The sequence below is a fragment of the Chelonia mydas genome, chromosome 10 (assembly GCF_015237465.2).
Source record: "Chelonia mydas isolate rCheMyd1 chromosome 10, rCheMyd1.pri.v2, whole genome shotgun sequence".
NCBI classification, from domain to species: domain Eukaryota; kingdom Metazoa; phylum Chordata; order Testudines; family Cheloniidae; genus Chelonia; species Chelonia mydas.
Genome location: NC_051250.2, coordinates 50,295,719 through 50,315,009, shown reverse-complemented (window position 1 = coordinate 50,315,009; position 19,291 = coordinate 50,295,719). Strand labels below are relative to the sequence as shown.

Sequence of the window (19,291 nt, the reverse complement as noted above, 5' to 3'; positions counted from 1 at the left end):
TACCCTTTCTCATAATAAAAAAATCAGGGGACATCCAATGAGAGTGAAAGTTAACATATTTAAATTGGTAAAATTACACACACATACACTGGCATAATTAACCTGTAGAATGCACTGCCACTAGATATTATTGTGGCCAAGAACTTAATAAGATTCAACAATAAATTATATATTTACAGTAACTCCTCACTTAATGTCATCCCGGTTAACATTGTTTCGTTGTGAGGTCGCTGATCTGTTAGACTCATTTAAAGTTGCGTAATGTTTGCTTATAACATTGTTTGGCCGTGGGGGTTTGAAACCAGGCTGGGCCGACAGCCCCCCATCAGCTCCCCTCTACCCCCATCCCCACCAGCGCCTCCCGCCCGCCGGTGGCCCCACGGATCAGCAACTCCCACATCCCTCCACGCGCCTCCTGCCTGCAGCAATCAGCTGTTTCAGGAGGCTGGTGGGGAGGGGGAGGAGCGAGGACATGGTGTGCTCGGCAGGAGGGGGTGGAACAGGGCCGGGAAGAGGCAAGGTGGGGGTGGAGTGGGGCGGGATCTTGGGGGAAGGGGAGGAGTGGGGGTGGGCCTGGGGCAGAGCTGGGGGTTGAGCACCCCCCAGTACTTTGGAAAGAACAGCAAGAGGAGCAGTCGGATGATCCACCGTCTTTCACCCTCTGACTCCACCACCTCAACCAAGCTTCACAATCATCATTGCTGAGTACAATATTACATTGTTTTAAATTGTTTAAAAATTATACTCTATATGTATATAATGTCTTTTATCTGGCAAAAAGAAATTCCCTGGAACCTAACCCTCCCCCGCATTTACATTAATTCTATGTATGGATAATCGTATGATATAAATCCTCGTGTATTGGGGCATAACCCAACCTCTAAATGTCAGAAGGTTAGAAAAATACTTCTCCTGTGGACAAATTTTTCTATAAAATTGTCTAGTATAAGTTTTCTTTCACCTGCCTTCAAAGCACCTGGTACTGGCCAGTATCAAGAGGCAAGATACTTGACTAGGTGGAGCACAAACCTAATCAGGTACAGTATTCCTCTGAAACTCTCTGTGGTACTGTATCTCTGCTGAAACAACAATTTTCCTCTTTTAATGTAGTATCATACATGTCAGAGGAATGTTTAAATAATGACCTGCTAGAAGAATTCTGTTCTGAGAAAGGACAGGCGATAGTGTTATGATGCCATCCAGTGGTAGTGTGTCATCAATGCTTCTAGCATGCATAATGACATGATGAACCAGCCAACAGGAAGTGGGAGTATGAGCCTGGTTCCAGATGAGAGGAGCCATGTGTAGGATATAGTCCTGGAGTTCCAAGAAGTGTCAGAGAAGTCAGATGACTGTAGCATCATACACCTGCTGACACAGAGGAAATTGTGACTATCAAGCAGCAGAAGAACATACAGCAGCAAATGTCTAAATAAAAGAAATAAGAAGAGACAAAGCAGGATGGGAAGCACTGCAGCAGAGGATCATCTGCTTTCCTCAGGCCAGGCGCAGAGGTTGACCTCAGGTATACTGATGTAAATCTGAATTTATTCCAATGGAGTTACTCTATACCACTATATCAGAGATCATGCTCCTAACTCACTTAGGTATTTTTGAACATTTTACCCTTGGGTCTGTCCCCCCACCCCTCTTCTTTAAGGAGCTCTTTAGGTCAATATGCAACAGAAATTTCAGACAGTCACATTCCCTGAAAGATTTAAGATTACATTGAATGGAGGAAAATACTGACAGAAAAGGGAATTAATGTTCATATTATAGCTCAGGACAAAAATCCTCAAAGCATGATAAATCAGTCAGATGTTTTAATTGTAGGTGACTTTGATACAGAAGCCATGTAAATGACAGAGCCCTTCTATTGACTGTTAGAACAGGTATACAAGTATGATTGTCGTCATGCTCCAGTACCTAACCAATAGTGGAATTTAAAAAAGAATGACAAAGCTGATTTTCAGGAGGGGTAGGAGAGAGAAATACAGAGCTGCATTCATGCATTTTATGAGAAAAATTGCATAGCTGGTTTAAAAAATGTCTTTTTTGTGTCCTTGGTACTGGTGCTGTGCTTCTTGGGGCTACAGATGACAGTATTCTTCTATCCAACAGTATCCGCCCAAGACATGAGAAAAGGAAAGACCTACTTGAAGAACAAAGACACAAGTTAAAGTTGGTCTTGGGAAGAAGTGAATCACTTATGCAGATGTCGTACAAAAGGCAGATATTTCAAGCTTCATACGGGATATGACAACCCATAAACTATTGGTTGCGGGTTAAGCACCAAACCCAGCAACCTGGCATTTCTCTGGCTTAGATGGCAAACCCAGTATGTGGGTGTCTTCAACACCCTGAACTTGACCTTGACTGCAAATTTTAATCAAATGATTTCCATGCATGATCCCCAGCTGTGTAACACAATGGTGGAGGCATCTTGTTATTTTAAGGCCAGTGCTTTCTTTCAGTTAATAACCTCTGCGAAAGTCACCGTAGCTTATATCTGTCTTTCTTTTTTGCTTTGAAGAACAATATTAAATTTTCATAAATATAAAAACTACAGGGAAATACATTTAATAGTATTCTCTTTGTTTAAAAAAACTCAGTCAACCACCCTTTTCCAGAATGCCATTGTTGGACAACACTGAAGATAAAAACGTAGACATCCCAAAGGTCTTGTAGATCAGTGAAGAGTCTTTCCCCCATGGGCCAGAATGATTCCAGTCCTTGTTGCCGAGTTCTAAGAAGCCATAATAAGAGGACAAAAGCCCCCAAAGTGCCTGAGATTCAGAGAGGCAGGACTGATGTCAAGTCATTTCTGATAACAGTGGCTTACACCAACATCTTCAGATTCTTATGTGGAAGGTACTGCAAAGAAAAAAGAGATTAAGATGTATCAACACATGTCGTTATATAAGATATTTTTTCAAAGAGCCCATTTTAATAGAGAAAAGTGGGAAGGGATGGATCTGATCACTGGTCCATCATGCCCTTTATCCAAATATGGATGTTTCAGAAGAAGGTGAACTGTGCCAACCACACAGTGCTGTATGTGAAAAGGAAATCCCTTCCTGACTCTGTGGTAATCAGTTTATACCCTGAAGCATAAGGTTGGATTATACTTCTCTTAGAATGCCTAACAACTAAAGGGATCAGGTGCCAAAATGATGAATGGATGCCAGGATTAAGAAGTGTATGCCATGTTGAAAGTTTCTACTGGTTTGAGAAATATTCCCTATACTTAAAATAGGGCGTTTTACTGTAAGCTCTAATATCTTCAATTGTTTTAGAAATGACCCTCATAGAAAGATAGTGGAAGCAGTGCTGGCCACAAAACTATTCAACCCTTTTTAAAATCCAGACACAGTATTTGACTTGCCAGCCTTTTGCATCAGGGAGTTCCCTTTCCAGTTTCAATCAGTGTGTGACAGGAAGGTAATTCACAGCACAAAACAATAGTTTAAATAAATAAATATATGGAGATATACCTGTCTCATAGAACTGGAAGGGACCTTAGAAGGTCATCAAGTTCAGTCCCCTGCTTTCACAGCAGGACCAAGTAATATCCCTTATTTTTGCCCCAGATCCCTAAACGACCCCTTCAAGGATTGAACTCACAAGCCTGGGTTTAGCAGACTAATGCTCAAACCACTAAGCTATCCCTCCCCCCTAAATATAGTCCTGGGGAAGGAAGCTGAGATTCAGATCTGAACTCTTTCAAAACTTGGACCTGTCTATATACAGAAGGAGTTTGACCTCTCAGAGATCGGCCCAAGTAGAAAGCTTAGCCTTGGATATTGAGAGTTCAGTGGCAGAAGGTTTTGAGATCTGCTGTTTCAGTTTGGATCTAACTCATTGTTGGGCCTCAGATGAGGGGTGTCCATATGCAAATTGCATGCATTTAATTGTAGTGGCTAATTTACTTCTTCAAAAAAGTACTTAAGCATGTGCTGAAGTCCTATTTTGCTCAAACAGGTGCTAAAGTGCTTTGCTGAACTGGGGCCTTGGTCATTAATGACTGCCAGCATGGAGACCCAGAACACCGCAGTATGGCACTATTTTTCTACCTGCTGGAAGGAGGATCTTCTAGGAAAAGCTGTGTCGGATGTTACATTGCCTTTCCTCTTTCTGCAGGTCAGTCAAGAAACCATGGGCCGGATTCATCCCAGGTACAATTTCACTAAGCCACTGGAGATATGGCAGGGAAAACTGTTCCCTGTTCTCTTCTCTGCTTCGTGTTGTGTGTGTGTTTGAGGCTGGTGGGAATGTTCTGGCAGTTCTGCTGAATGTGGAGAAGTTTTTATTTGGGGCAATCTCAGGAGGTCATTATTGGTTAGATCCTTTAGGTGACTAATATTCAGCATTGGGTGGGTCTGGTATTGTCTACTGTGGCTAGACTACGGGACAGCATGTTAACTTATTTGCCACTAAACAGTACACAACTCCACAAACCAAGAAGCTACGAGAGCTATTGATGATTAAACATATGGCACATAGAGCCATAGTCTGGTCCATCACTGTGTCTAGCTTTTTGATGGCATAGCTAATAAAGAGGTTCGAGAGGTGCTCTGTCTTGTTCAACCCCCTGTCCTTTTTCAACAGAGGGCCACAGACTGTGTGGGTTGGGAGTGGGATGGGAAGGGACAAGATTTTGAGAGGCATAGAGTCATGCTCTGCAGGGTCTCCTTGTACACTGCATTGCTCCTCGTTCCCTGTCAATCATGCGTGGGCCAGGGGAGGTGCAGGAACAGAGCTGGTGGATTCACCACTACACTAGGAAGTTTCTGCAGCCTCAGGACAGTAGTAATAATAACTAACGCTTATATGGCACTTTTTATCTGCAGATCTCAAAGCACTTTACCAAGGAGGTCAGTATCATTACTCCCATTTTACAGATGGGGAAATTGAGGCACAGAGAAGTGACATGCTTAAGGTCACCCAGAAGGCCGGTGACACCCAGGTCTCCTGACTCCCAGTCCGGTGCTTTTATACACTAGGCTACACTGTTTAGTAATGGCCATGAAATGGCCTGGAAAAAAGATTCTGTCTCTTGGCCTCCACAGAGAAACCCAACTACTCAAAATGTGTGTTAAATGTCAGTACTTGGGGCATAGTGATGCTATTCTCAGGAGGGAGAGTACTGCCCTTTAAAAAGGTTTTCACCATGTTATCATGGATGAACAACTCTGGAAGCCTAACTTGACAGGGACACATTTATAGAGGCGGGATGGATAGAAAGCATCACACAGCACAAGTTCAAACTCAAAACCCTCAATGTACCTCAATAAAAAAAAAATTAGATGCATTTCCTAGTAGTAGTGTCATATTTTCCTTTCTCTTTGCAATAAAGCTAAGTAAACACAGGGTGGTAATATGTCCTTAAAGACACAATCAGAGCAGCTTCAGTTATGGAGTAACATAGCAGTAGCGATTTAGTTCAATATTGTCACAACTATGATTTCTAGAGCCCCTTTCCAGTGTATTGCAGTTGACCTCCAGGAGTTCTTCAAAACCACTAACCCAAGGCTCAGTCTACTGAGCTGTTCTTTAGAAATTTTAATTAAAGAGACTTTTGGTTCTGGATCTGGCTGTAAACCAGACTACAGAGCTATGCACATGAATGGATGACAAGGTCAGCCAGGTTAGAATGCTTCCCTGATGCTGGAAGATTTCATTAGTCTCTCAGCAAGGAACACTGCGATGTCTTAACACTCTCTTGTGTGTGTAAGCCCAAATCCTGCTCTCAGATACACTCATGTAAATCTGGAAAAACTCGGCTGATTTCAGTGGTGTTGATCTGGATTTATACCAGTGAAACAGAGAAGAATTTATTCCAGAATACAGTGTATACAATAAAGTAACTGATTCATTCATAATTATGGTGCTGTGGAGGGTGGAGTTACAAACCAAGACCTCTGGAATTCAGGGGCATCTTATATTCAAGCTCCGATTCAGAAATTTGCAATGGCTTCAATCTTTGTGCTGTACTGAATCAAGACCCTAGAACTGGATTTGAATGTTGCCACCTGAATCTACCTCAAACAGAGAGATGAGAAGAATGCAGACTTATTCTGGAGTTCATATGACATCAGCAGAATATAAGCAAGGTACTGAGACCTGAGGCTGATGGAGCCTTAGCATCATGCTCAAGTTCTGAAATGACATGTGGACTTCCATTCCCTGGGATGGTTAAGATCCAGGGCTGGACTCTGCATTAGTACTTGCTAGTTATCTGTAGGACAAGTCCTGTCCTGTCAAGTCCTGTTTTTTTGTGTTTTTGTGTGGGTTTTTTTTTGTGGGGGGGAGGAGGGAAGGAGGAAATGTCCATATTCCCAGAAATATCTGTTCAGTGAGCCAAGTTCAGTCCTGGAATAAGACAGATGGAACTGCACTGACCTCACTGGGGGAAGGCCTGCTAATAGCAGTGCTTAATTTGGCCCAGTAGGTCCTATGCAGCTGCAGAACATTTCTGGATCCCTGAAAGGCCAGGTGAAACATGTCTGTTTGTGTTTCCATGAGGACTGCGTGATTGGGACCTTTGGGTCTATCATCAGCCCTGTGTTTGAAGTGTATTGAGTGGTTCATCCCTGCTGGTAGCGAGGGGGTGGAGTTAAGTAGCAAGGCTTAGTACAGAAGTCAGTTGCCAGCGAACTCAGCCGGTCAATAGGAGCAGCAAACAGGGGAATTTAGAGAATGTGAAAGGTTTTCTTTCTCGGTACAGTTCTACATTCAGTACTGTGATGGCAAGCAATGGAACACTGGTTGTGAAGGATCTGAAAACAAAGCGCTGGCTAGATAAGTGATATAAGGGGGAAAGTTTTGATTTGGTGGAACATTACCCATAGAAGATGGACCAGAAGGGGCTGTATAGTTTGGATGGCCTACATTCAGAAGAAGAAGAACCAACCTTCTAGAGCAGGGGTTCTCAAACTGGGGGTCGGGACCCCTTAGGGGATCGCGAGGTCATTACATGGGGGATCGTGAGCTGTTAACCTCCACCCCAAGCCCCGCTTGCCTCCAGCATTTATAATGGTGTTAAATATATTAAAAAGTGTGTTTAGTTTATTAGGGGGTGTTGCAATGTGGTTGCGATGTGAAAGGGGCTTGCCAGTAAAAAAGTTTGAGACCCACTGTTCTAGAGCAGTGGTCTCCAAAGTGCGGTGCGTGCACCCCAGCGGGTGTGCAAGACCGTCCCTGGGGTGCGCGGCAGGAGGAGCGCCGCTGAAGGAGCACTGCTGGCACGGCGGCAGCAGCGCTCCCAGACCTTTGATTCTTCGGCGGCACGGCTCTCCCCGCTCCGTCTTCGGCAGCACGCCGCTGGCAGCTCTTTTTTTTTTTTTTTTTGGTGCTTCCCTACAGCTGGCCCTGGGGGTGCGCGATCCAAAAAGTTTGGAAACCACTGTTCTAGAGGACAGTCTGGGTAGAATATCCAGGAGGGCATTAAACTAACAACAAAACAGGAGGATGAAAAGTAGGAACAAATGAAAGCTCATGTGGTAGAAAATCCTGATGTCAAGAACAAAATTAATCAACCACTGAAGAGAAGAAATTCTTTATATGGCCTATATCCCAAAGCCAGGAGCCTGGGCAATAAACAAGAGGAATTGGAATTGCTCATTTATGAGCATTAATTTGATCTAGTTGGTATTACTGAAACTGGGTGGAAAGAGTCATATGAGTGGAATAAAGGGGACAGGAAGTGGCACTCATAAAAAATGGCATTATCTGTTTCCAAGTCACTGACAACTCAGAAGCAAATAATCCTGTGCTTCATATAAAGAACAAGATGGGATACTAGTTGGTGTCTGCTGCTGAGCACCAAATCACAATAGGGAACAGGATGACTGGCTCTTTAAGCACCTATCTAAAATGTGTAGGAAAACAAAGTTGCATTATCATGGAGGACTTTAACCTGAATGATATGTGCTGGAGGTCTCAGGCTGCCAGTACAATTCCCTCCCCCTCCCCCAACCTGGAATATTATAGATGACAATTTTTTAACTCCAAAAGTGTTGCATCCAACATGGGAGAATTCAACATTAAACCTCTTGACAGATAAAGAGGAAGTGACCACAGAATTAAAAGTTAGTGCTTGCTTAGGTGAAAGTGATCATGACTTGATTACATTTATTATGTGCAAACAGAATAAATCCCCAACCAGTAATATATATACTTGGTACTTTAAATCAGTGTCTCTCAATCTTTCCAGACTACTGAACCCCTTTCAGAAGTCTGATTTGTTTTGCATACCCACAAGTTTCACCTCACTTAAAAGCTACTTGCTTACAAAATCAGACATAAAAATACAAAAGTGTCACCATACACTATTACTGAAAAATTGCTTACTTTCTCATTTCTACCATATAATTATAAAATAAATCAGTTAGTATATAAATATTGTACTTACATTTCAGTACATAGATCAGTATAAACAAGTCATTGTCTGTATGACATTTTAATTTATGCGTACCCCTAGTAGAGAACTGTCGCTATAAAAGGGCAAATTTCACAAAGCTGAAAATAATTATGAGCCAAATGAAATGGGAGAAAGAATTTAAATAGAAAAATATGAATGATAATTGAGAGCTGTTTAAGAACATTTTACTAGATACTCAAAAAGCCACAATTCCAGAATTGGGAAAAAAGGCCATAATAATTAAAAAACAGGCTGGCTTAGAGGTAGTGAAAGCAAAAATAAGAATTAAAAACAATATAACAAATGAAAAAAGAAGTTGATAGCAATGAATAAAATTATAAGATAAAAACTGTAGAAAACCAATAAGGGATGCAAAGGACACAGGGACACAGGGAGAATCTATTGCCAACAGAGTTAAGGACAGTCAGAAGGAAATTTTCAGTGTATCATGTAGCATGAAAAAATGGAACCCTAGCAATGGTATTGGTCCATTGCTAGCTGGAACTAGTAGAACTGACAATTGTAATGCAGAAAAGGCAGAAGTGTTCAATAAATATTTCTATTCTGACTAGAATATTTGAGAAAAAGCCAGATGATATATTCATATCAATTGAAGATGAAATATTTTCCACTCCAACAGTAGCTAAGGAAATGCTAGACAGTAACTATTAAAGTTAGACATTTTCAAATCAGCAGGTCCAGTTAAGTTGCATCCAAGAGTTTTTAAACGAGCTGGCTCAGGAGCAAGCTGGACCACTAATGTTGATTTTTAATAACTATTAAAACTGGGGAAGTTCCAGAGGATTGGAAGAAAGCTAATGTTGTGACAAATAGCTTCAAAGGGTAACCAAGGTGACTTGAATTATTATAGATCTATCGGACTACATTGATCCCAAGTAAAATAATTGAATGGCTGATATGGGACTCAATTAACAAAGAATGAAAGGAGGGTAATATAATGAATGCCAATCAACATGGGTTTATGGAAAATAGATTATGTCAACCTAGCTTGATATCATAGTTGATAAGATTACAACCTTGGTTGACAAAGGTAATAGTGTTGACAGAAGCTGGTCCAATAAATGATACTTCATCCACCATGTCTGTCTAGATGCCTCTGGTAAGGCATTTGACTTGGTGCCGCTGAACTAAACAAATTCAGACTAGAAGTAAAGAGCAGATTTTTAACAGTTAGGGTAAGGAACCACTGGGACAATTTATCAAGGGCTATGGTGGATTCCAGAATTTTTAAAATCAAGATTGGATGTTTCCTAAAAGGGATGCTCTAGCTCAATTACAGCTCTTGGATTTGAAGCAGGAATTAATCCAAGGAAGCCCTATGGGTGTTATGCAGTAGCTCTGACTAGATGATCAAAATGGTGATCTTCTGGCTTTAAAAATCTAAATCTATGGCACAGGCAGATATGGTGCACCACAATCTGGACTGTTAGCCTGGAGACTGTGAGATACGGATTGCATTTGTCAAAGAGCTTCCCAGTTATTGGGTTTTGAAAAAAGGGGTGTTAAACCAGTTTCAGTTAAAACTCTAGGGCTAGCGTGTCTAGTAACTCCCCTAACCCCAATCGCCTTTAGCACTCTAAAATGCAAGTGCCCAGTTTCCATGAACCTGCAGTTTCCATGAACAAAAAACCGCATCTATTGCTTGTGAAAGCATTTTTGTTAGGGCTGGTCAAAAATTTTCCATCACTACTGTTTTTGATGGAAAACAGGGTTTTTGAGTAAACTAAATTTTGCACTGAAAGCATCTGGTTTCCAGGGGAAAATCTCAACTTTTGTCAATAAAACAAAAACCAAAAAGTTTTTGATTTTAGAGTTTTTGGGTTTTTTTAAATGACAATAATGTTTCCTCCCCCATTTTTTCAAACTTTTCTGCAGTAGCCCTCCTGCTCCCCCAGGTACCTGACCAGCTTTAGTCTTAGGTCTTAAGATCTGAAAAATCTGCATTGTGGGGAGATCCTGTGAGATGCTAAGTGCCTCTTGTGAGGTGGCTACAATAGAAGCTTAGAGCCCTCAACCTCAAACAGGATTGGGCCCAAGGTGCAGACTGTTTGCTTCCAATGGATGAAGGCAGATGATGAAGGTTCAGAGATGGTACATCTCCCATCAGGATATATACTTTTTATCCTCTCTATTGTTTCCCTGTCCGGTTTTGGCAGCTCTGGAGTGTTGCTAATGTCATGTTTTTCTCAAGACCTGTTTCAAATTGCTACACTGTGTATCATCCTCAGGCCTTAAAATAAGTTTAAGCTTCCATGATGATTTATAAAACAATTTCCTGTGGAAAACGTAACCAGTCTTGTAGAACAGAACACTTATCCAGTGCCAGTTCAGAGTGCTAATGCTTCCATTAAGCGACAAGCAGGCTCTTAATAATAACATTTTTGAGTGAAATAAACCCAGTGGGATCAAATTTTCTGAACTAGCAACTGTCACTATCATTTACAACTTATTCAGCTTCTGGGATAGTAGCCAAGAATGCATATTTCCTCTGCCCTGGTCAGTGATTATAGCTGAGTTTTCTCAAAGTATTTAAAAAAAAGCATTTCCTCAACACAGGAGTGCAAATCAGGCAAAAACACTTTACTGCATCTTCATTTCCTTGACAGCAATACAAAGCTTGGCAGACTGTCTCTAGGAGATAAAACCCACTCAGTGTCATTACATAAAGGTTTGCAAAGGGAGAAATGAGAGAGAAAAAAGTCACTATTCTATGAGTGAACTTCAGCCGGTATCAGGACAAATGCTGGGCCAAAGATAATGACTGTACTATATGTACAAGTGCATAGCTGTGTGACATGGCTTAAAAAATCCATGGTTGGTTGTACATGCAAGAGCAAATATTTAAAAACAGCTTTCTCTATCTGAATATGAAACCGGCCTTCATCATTTTCCTAACAGGCAGCATGGGGATGATATAACCATCACTTTTATAATTATGCAATTGGCTTCATTTTAATGATAATGATGCTTTGTACTTAGCACCTTTCATAGGAGGTTCTCAAAGTGTTTCACAAGTAGGGTTCCCATTTTTCAGAACAAGGAAGACAGACAGAAATTATGAGACTTACCACAGGCCACACAATGAACCAGTGGAAGTGTCAGGAACAGAACCTAGGAGTCTTGAGTTTCTGACTCTAATCACCTGAAGGATTTGCTTTCATGGGGGACGGGAGGAGAGATAGGAGGAGGGGTCCTTTGTCACTGACACCAGATCAATAGATGAAACCAGTATAACCAGCATTTTCAAAAGGGATCAGATATTAGGTGCCAAACTTGAAATACCTTGGGCTATATATTGAAATACCAATACATTATTGTCATTTAAAAAAACCCAAAAACTCTAAATACCTTGGGCTATATATTCAGAGATGCTGAATGCCCATAGACTCAGTGGAAGTCACTGAAAACTGCAGGCACTTAGGACCTCTGAACATCAGGTTCAAGAAGGACCACAATTTTCAGAAGTGGCCATGGATTTTGGGTGCCTCCATTATTGGGATCCTTTGGACCTAATTTTCAGAGATGCTGATCACCCAAAACTACAGCGGAAGTCAATGGGTGCTCAGGCATCTCTAAAAAAAAGGGCTAATGTGTGTCTCAAATTGGGTATCAGAAAATGGAGGCACACAAAATCAGTGGTATCTTTGAAAATGTGGCTGTATCTGTACATGATTGGGTAGGTATTTCCTCCATAGATCTGGAGACCTTCACAGGAGCATTTTTATAAAGAGAAAAAATGTTTTACTACCACACTCCAATATTATGAAGATAGTTGCCACTTACAGGACCATTACTGCCTTTGGCACTGGATAGTCAAGAGAACCAGAGGCCATAAATGGAGCTTGAGATAAATTCACTCCAGACACAGGAAATGTTGTTCCATTCAGTGAGCAGTAAATGTTTGGAATGGCCAATCAAGATTGTTACACCAGAAATAATTGAGGTCAATGAATAAGCAAACTTATTTAATGTTGGGGAAAATCGAAGGCAATGCTTCTTAGGGCAAATTGCTCTCTTTCCTGTGTGTTAGCCCACACAGAGAGAAATGCCTCACTGTCGTAGGTGTATTGTTACCTAAGTGATTAGTCAGAGTGTTTTTTACATGGATTTAGGGTTTGGACTGTAACTTGATAATCCAGTCCAAGTAATAGGCTGTACATAGTTGAGGTGCCTGTGACAGGATGACTGGCCCCTTTAAGAGGGAGCAGGGCCAATACACCTATGACTGTTCAGCTGACCCCAATTAGATTTAAAAGAGTGCATCTGGGCCTAGTGAGGCCCGGTGAGTTAGAGCTAGGGAGCTGCAAGAACCAGGAGCAACAGGAAGGCCGGCCGGCCGGCAGAATACTCTGGGGGGGAGGCAAGACTCCAGGTGTGGCAGTGGGTTCTCTGTGAGCTGGGGAGAAGGCCAGCTTGTTAAACGTGATGGAAACTGTGGGCAGACAATTGGCCTCTGGAACTGAGGGGAGATTGAAGCCTCTGCACACTGACTGATACCCCACCCAGTTTGGGTGACCAGGCAAGGTGGAGGAGGCGATATAACTGTTGGTAAGGACACAGTGGCAGCAGAAACAAAAACAGCCCCAGCCCAGGCTGCTGCAGTTAATGGAGAGCCTGCAGAAACAGCAAGAGGCACATTTGCCATTCAACAGCAGTGGCAAGAGGCTCATTTTTAGCAATAAGAATGGTTACAGAAGTGACTGGCCCAAGAGATTCTGGGGAATTTGGTTGGTATTAGAGAGAATAGCTTAGGGTTGCAAACTGTCTAATTGCACAAAACCGAACACACTAGCCCTGCCCCTTCCCCGAGGCCACGCCCCCTTCCCTGAGGCCCTGCCCCCCCGCTCACTACATTTCCTCTCCCTCGGTGGCTCGCTCTCCCGCACCCACTTTCACTGGGCTGGGGTACGGGGTTGAGGTGCGGGAGGGGGTGAGGGCTCTAACTGGGGGTGTGGGCTCCGGGGTGGGGCCAGAAATGAGGGGTTCAGGGTTTGGGATGGGGCTTCGGCCTGGGGATGAGGGATTTGGGGTGCAGGAGGGGGGTCCAGGCCGGGAGGTGGGATAGAGGGGTTCAGGGTGTGGGAGGGGGCTCTGGGCTGGGGAAGGGAGTTGGGGTGCAGGGGGGTACGGGCTCCATCTGCAGGTGCTAGCTCTGGGGTGGGGCTGGGGATGAGGGGTTTGGGGTCTAGGAGGGGGCTCTGGGTTTGGGGGGCCTCAGGGCTGGGGCAGGGGATTGGGGCTGGGGCGTGGGCTTACCTCTGGCGGCTCTCGGTCAGCGGCGCAGCATGGAGCCAGGACATGTAGGGACTAGCCTTAGCTCCGCAGCACTGCCGACCGGACTTTAATGGCCCGGTTGGCAGTGCTGACTGGAGCTGCCAGGGTCCCTTTTCGACCGGGTGTTCTGGTCAAAAACCAGACACCTGGTCACCCTACGTACCTTCGAGTTAGTGCCCAGTGCAGTGGATTGGGAAGAATTCACTGGGTCATCCCTCATAGCACGGTTTGACAGGTGAGGGGCTGGCAGCCTACCAAGCACTGAGCAGTAAGCAGGCGCTCCTATCCTGTGGTGAAGGCTGCTATCTTAGACAGATTGGGACTGACCCTGGAGACATACCAGCACTATTTTTGGGCTGAGTCATTCCCGTGGAGGGCATGAACATGGGTAGTGGACCTGGCTGCCCAATGGTTATGCCCAGAGACTAGTTCCATAGAGAAAATTATGGACTGAGTGGTCCTGGAGACATTTTTGAAGGCGTTTCCAGTGGGACCCCAGAGCTGGGTAACGTGGTTCCAGACTGGCTTAGTGGGCGAGGCACTCAAAAGAAGCCTTCTTTGAAGCCAAAGAAGCTGAACAGTATGGCAAAGTAGGGGTAGCCCATCCAGGGAGACAAGAGAGTCAGAGCCAAGGAGCTGCAAGAAGCAAGTGCAGCAGGAATTCCCTTGCAGAGGTTGCCAGATTCTCTGGGGAGGCAAGGTGGTGGAAACCTGCTGGGGAAAAAGGGCCCCCAAGGAGAAAGCCCTGGTTAGCAGTGTTCAGTGAGCAGAGCATGGAAGATTCCTGCATGATGCCCTGAAGCAGAGAGGACTGAGAAAAGAGGGAGAATCCCCTGGGAATGATAGCCCAGAGTTAGCTGAGAAACTGATTTTGTTCATTTAGCCTATATTAGGAAAATAAAACTGCCTGGGAGAAAACTGTGTGCGGGAGTGGATCCTATGTGAGCTGGGGAGAAGGCTAGCTTGTTACACTGCCCCACAAACAGGGCAGGGTCCCAGTTTCCGCCTCTGTACCCATTCAGTTATGCTAGTCAGTGAGTTGAAAGGGTGGAGTCTTGGCTTTGCCCATTCTCCACCCCTGCCTGCCCACTCTCTGCCCATGTGTGTGGGAGAGGTACGGGCAACCCTAAGGTTTCTCCTTACCACGCGGAGTTCATGATCGAGCCCTTGGAGATTGCAAACAATGGCAGAGCAAAAACACTGGAAGCTTTGCAATCAGACCGCAGATGTAAGAATTGCAAGCTTCTGCCGCATTGCTATCGAATAGCAGGCTCCAGCCCAAGTTCTGAAGGGACCATCAGAGAGAGCTATTTAGTCTTAGTGACCCATTCAGTTCTTGGTCTCCCTATTGTGATGGTAGTTTGTGAAGTAGATCCCTACCCCATTGGGGGTTGAATCTGAATGCCTCATATTAAAAATATACTTGCACAAATTTTCAAAACCAAGGGTAAACAACTGAAAACACAGAGTTCTGTATAAGACTCAAGTATGACCAGGATACAGAGCACACAGGAGGCGTAAGGTAATGAAGACCTCTAATAAATGCCTCTGTAGTATAAACAGATCAGGTACAGACCCTGAGAACCAGGCAAGGCAATAAAAGAAGTAATGAAGGTAACAAAGGGATATACAGAGGCATCCGAATGGTAACTTAGAAAAGGCAAGCCACAACAATGCCAATTTCTCTCTCTTTAAGGGGCAAATGATACCTTCCACAAAATGTGCATTGAAAAAATGACAAGGGCCATACTCAGTGGTGAGCTGGAGCTGGTTCGCACCGGTTTGCGCGAACTGGTGTTTAAATTTTGAAGCCGGTTTAGAACCGGTTGTTAAAGGGGTGGGCAAATCATCCTGTCCGTCCCGTCTGAGCTCTCGGCTGGGGAGGCTGCCCTGTGAATTTTTACTCACCCGGCGGCACTCCGAGCCTTCGGCAGCACTTCGGCGGCGGATCTTTCAGTGCCGCCGAGGACCCGGAGCGACTGAAGGACGTGCTGCTGAAGTGCCGCCAAAGGCTCGGAGCGACTGAAGGAACTGGTTCTTCAGCTTCTGGCAGCTCATCACTGGCCATACTAATCTGAGATACATATCACTGAGTATGTAGAATAGCAGCCTTAGGCCCAAAAGCAGTCAAGGATTTTTTGAGACCTTCTGTGTAGTGATGTTACACTCATGCCACAATATATACAGTACAGGAAGTGTCAGAGTGAAGTATTGCACCATGGTTTGGTGACAGCAGAGAAGGGGGAGCAGCTGGCCACCAAATGTTTTATAAGACCTTATACAGTGTCAAAGAACCAGTCCAATGGAATGCTACTGTATTGTACACAGAAGGTGCAGCAGGTGTCGTCTGTTAAATAAAAAGCTTCCTTACCACTGAAAACCTAGAATAGAACTTGATCTTTAGTCAATGAAATGGAAGTCGCCAGTCAACTTACTATCCACCCTATCTATCATTAGTATACCAATTCTGAGTACTAGTCCCTATTCAATGCACATCTACATCTTATTGCCACTAAGAAAGTTTTGCGAGATTCAGAATGATTGGTCATTGCATTTCAATAGGAGCTCCAAGGTGAGACTGGGGAGGATGTGTGTAGTTTGGGACAGAGGTGCACTAACAGGAGAGGGTAGGATCAGTTGGCCAACATGTGCCTGCAGTATGCTTTGCTGTGATTAGTAATAATATAATTCCCTTATTTCAGTGGATAATTAAACATACCAAATCCAGCTACAAAAAATAATGCAAACAGGCAGTAAGGTAGGCACAGCTGTTAGAAACAATACTAAAGATGCATCATACTCATGTTCCCACAGTCTCAAAAACATAGCCAGATGAATTTCATGGGGTGTGAATGCTCAACTTCCACCTTTGAACATGCCCATCAATGTGTGTTCCAGGTTCCATTTAAAACAGAAGGAAACTATTTTCCAGTTCGGACGCAGACCAGACAGCAGACATCTCATGAACCCCTATCCTATGCTGGATTCATCCTCATGTCTGAATCCTGAACCTTTCAACCATCTCTGTTGATAGTGTAACCAAAGACTTGTGAAGCTGCTGAATGTCTCTTAATGATCAAACAATAAATCAGCAGATAAAGGCGACTCATCAAGTTCAGAATGCAGCCTGGCTTGCTTAGAAGAGGCTCCTGGGAACTGTCTGTTTCATTTCCTGTAGCCATTACATGGTGGCTCTAAGAGAAACCACTGAGAAAACACAGCATGCAGCCTCCTCTTGGCCCTGAAACTGCACAGTGTTGCACAACAGAGGATTTAAATGTGGAAGAGATCAGTTGCAAGGCTCAGGGTCAGAAGCTATGAGCCAGATGGCTTTCAGTGAGAGACTGGAAGGAAGCCCATCACTTCAGGGCATGCCTTATCAGGAGCACTTCAGTATGAGCACATCAAGACTCTTTCTACAGACTCTTCCCTGGGGAAAGAGAGGATCCTATGTCTCACTCAACCTGCAATCAAAGCACAACCAGAGGGGCCAGCATTAAGTAATCTTTATGCTCCCCAGAGGCCAGATGGGGCCAGCCTTGCCCTGGAATAGATTTACAGCTGGCTGCCTATGGCTCTGTGAGGCCATCGTAGCAGCGGATCACTGGGGCAGAAGTGGTTATTAAAGTGGGGGTTGAGATGGAAAGGAGGAGGATTGCTAACATAGTCCTTTGAGTCATCCGTATTGTCAGAGATCCCTTGTTCTCTGCTAGCTTTCTCTTTATACCTCCTGTGTAACTGTTTACCAGGTCTTCCATCCATCTGCTCTCTCACCTACATCCATAGTTCAATTCCCACCACCTCCTGCACTCAGCAAGCCCCCCCACGCACTCCCTTGCCACTGTCCCAAAATGTCACAAGTTGTGGGGAAAAAAAGAAAGGGTGCAGGGACTCTATGGCTGCAGTGACAAACATTCCACTGCCTCATCCTCTCTCAGGAGCTGCTGAGTTCCTGCGATTGTATAGCATCCTCAGCTGCCTTTGAGTTCTAGGACAGCAGTTTGCAAGTCTCCACTGCACAGCCATAAAGAAAGGGGTGGCACAATCAGCCTATAAAACTATAGCCTCTACAGAGCTCTCATGCCTACCCACATCCCTTGCAGCTGATCCATTCTCTCTACCAGGTTTCCATGTATAGTTGCAGCATTTTCTACTATAAGGAAAAAAACAACAAATCTACATGGAGAAATTTAAAAGGAGGTGTTGTTTTTTTTAAAACTGAGTTAAAAATTAGAATGCTGCCTATTATTTCAGAGGACATGCTCAACTGCCTGAGGCTCTGGTACTACAACTGCTGAAACTGACACATTTGATTAGTCAAGTGATGTCTGACATGGAGCCTTTAATATATAGGAAACTCTCTCACTGACACTGTGGCAGCTCCTCTTGAGTTGGTATACTGTCAATGACCTTCTTCAAGTGATGTCCCTGTGGGCATGCAGCACTCAGTTCCCACTCAGCATCAGTGGAATATAAAATTTCATTGCAATGTGACATTTTTCGAATTTTGTGTGCTGAATAAATACATGTAACTGCTGTGTGTCCTCCTGGTTACTTACAAGTCATAAAATTAGCCAGTGGTGCCAAGATTAACAGTCTAAATTTGGTTTGACCTGTTTTTTATCTCTTACAAGTGTTTGTAAAGTCCATGTAATTCTCTAGACATATATTTTCTCCCCAAGTTCCCTTGTTCTGTTGTTCTTTTTAAAATCAATGCCACCAGTCCAGTGCATGCTAACTAAATGCTCTATGTCTGAACAAAGAGTTGTGGGGAAAACATCTCAGTTTCAAGTTAACAAGGGGCAATTTTTAGGGACAGATGAGCCCACGCCTCAAGTTCTGAGCCAGAACAAAACAGAGGGAGACTTTGTATCTGGAAGTTTGGTTATACAAATAGAGTCTGGATCTAAATCTGATCTTCCTCAAAATTTGAAGTATTTAGGTTTGTGGTCTTGGTTCAGTCCCCTCTGAAACATTACTGGTATAATTCAGTCCTCCCTGCACAAAATCTGAGGAACTAGGGAAGGTTGGAATTTACCCATCTATAGGCATTTGGGGTCACAGAAGGGCAGATCCTATGGCTCCATTTCCAACCTGCACCCCACCCTGCCCCACAGGCCTTTTTAGCAGTGATTATTTGTGTAGAGGACACTTGAATGGATGCTCCACTCACACCCTCTCTCTGATATGCAGCCACACAAAGGTAGGTGGTGAATTTCACAGGTTAAACAATAGTCATCATGGAAATTTCTATAGATGAAATCTAGTTTTTAAAAATCCCTTTTAATATACTCAGTGTAAATTCATGGCTGATGGGAACTAGTGAATTGAAAATAGATCTCTCTCCTTCACTAACTATACAAGAGAGACTCCTGTACTGGAATGGACACCATCCTTCTGTACCATAGTACCCACTGTGACACTGTAAGCAAAGCATGAAATCTTTGCATGATAATAAAGTATTCCCCTTCCATTATCAGGGAAGATAATGCAATTGAAATGCATGAGACTTTCCAATGACTGGAGAGTATGGCAAATGAAATGTAATGTGGATAAATGTAAAGTAATGCACAT

The 19,291-nt window shown here is 43.7% G+C and overlaps 1 protein-coding gene across 3 annotated transcripts in view; it reads right to left on the bottom strand.

Moving 5' to 3' along the window:
* Positions 1 to 1,807: 1,807 nt before the first annotated feature.
* CIB2 (calcium and integrin binding family member 2) overlaps positions 1,808 to 19,291 on the bottom strand; it is a 123,118-nt gene continuing 105,634 nt past the window's right edge. For 2 of the 3 annotated variants that reach the window (XM_043523574.1, XM_043523575.1), the window contains one exon: positions 1,823 to 2,874. In XM_043523574.1, the coding sequence (XP_043379509.1) occupies positions 2,853 to 2,874 (22 nt within the window). In that variant the 3' untranslated portion in view covers positions 1,823 to 2,852. Of the gene's footprint in view, positions 2,875 to 19,291 lie in introns of all 3 variants that reach the window. The other variant, XM_007068342.3, reaches the window with a different exon arrangement.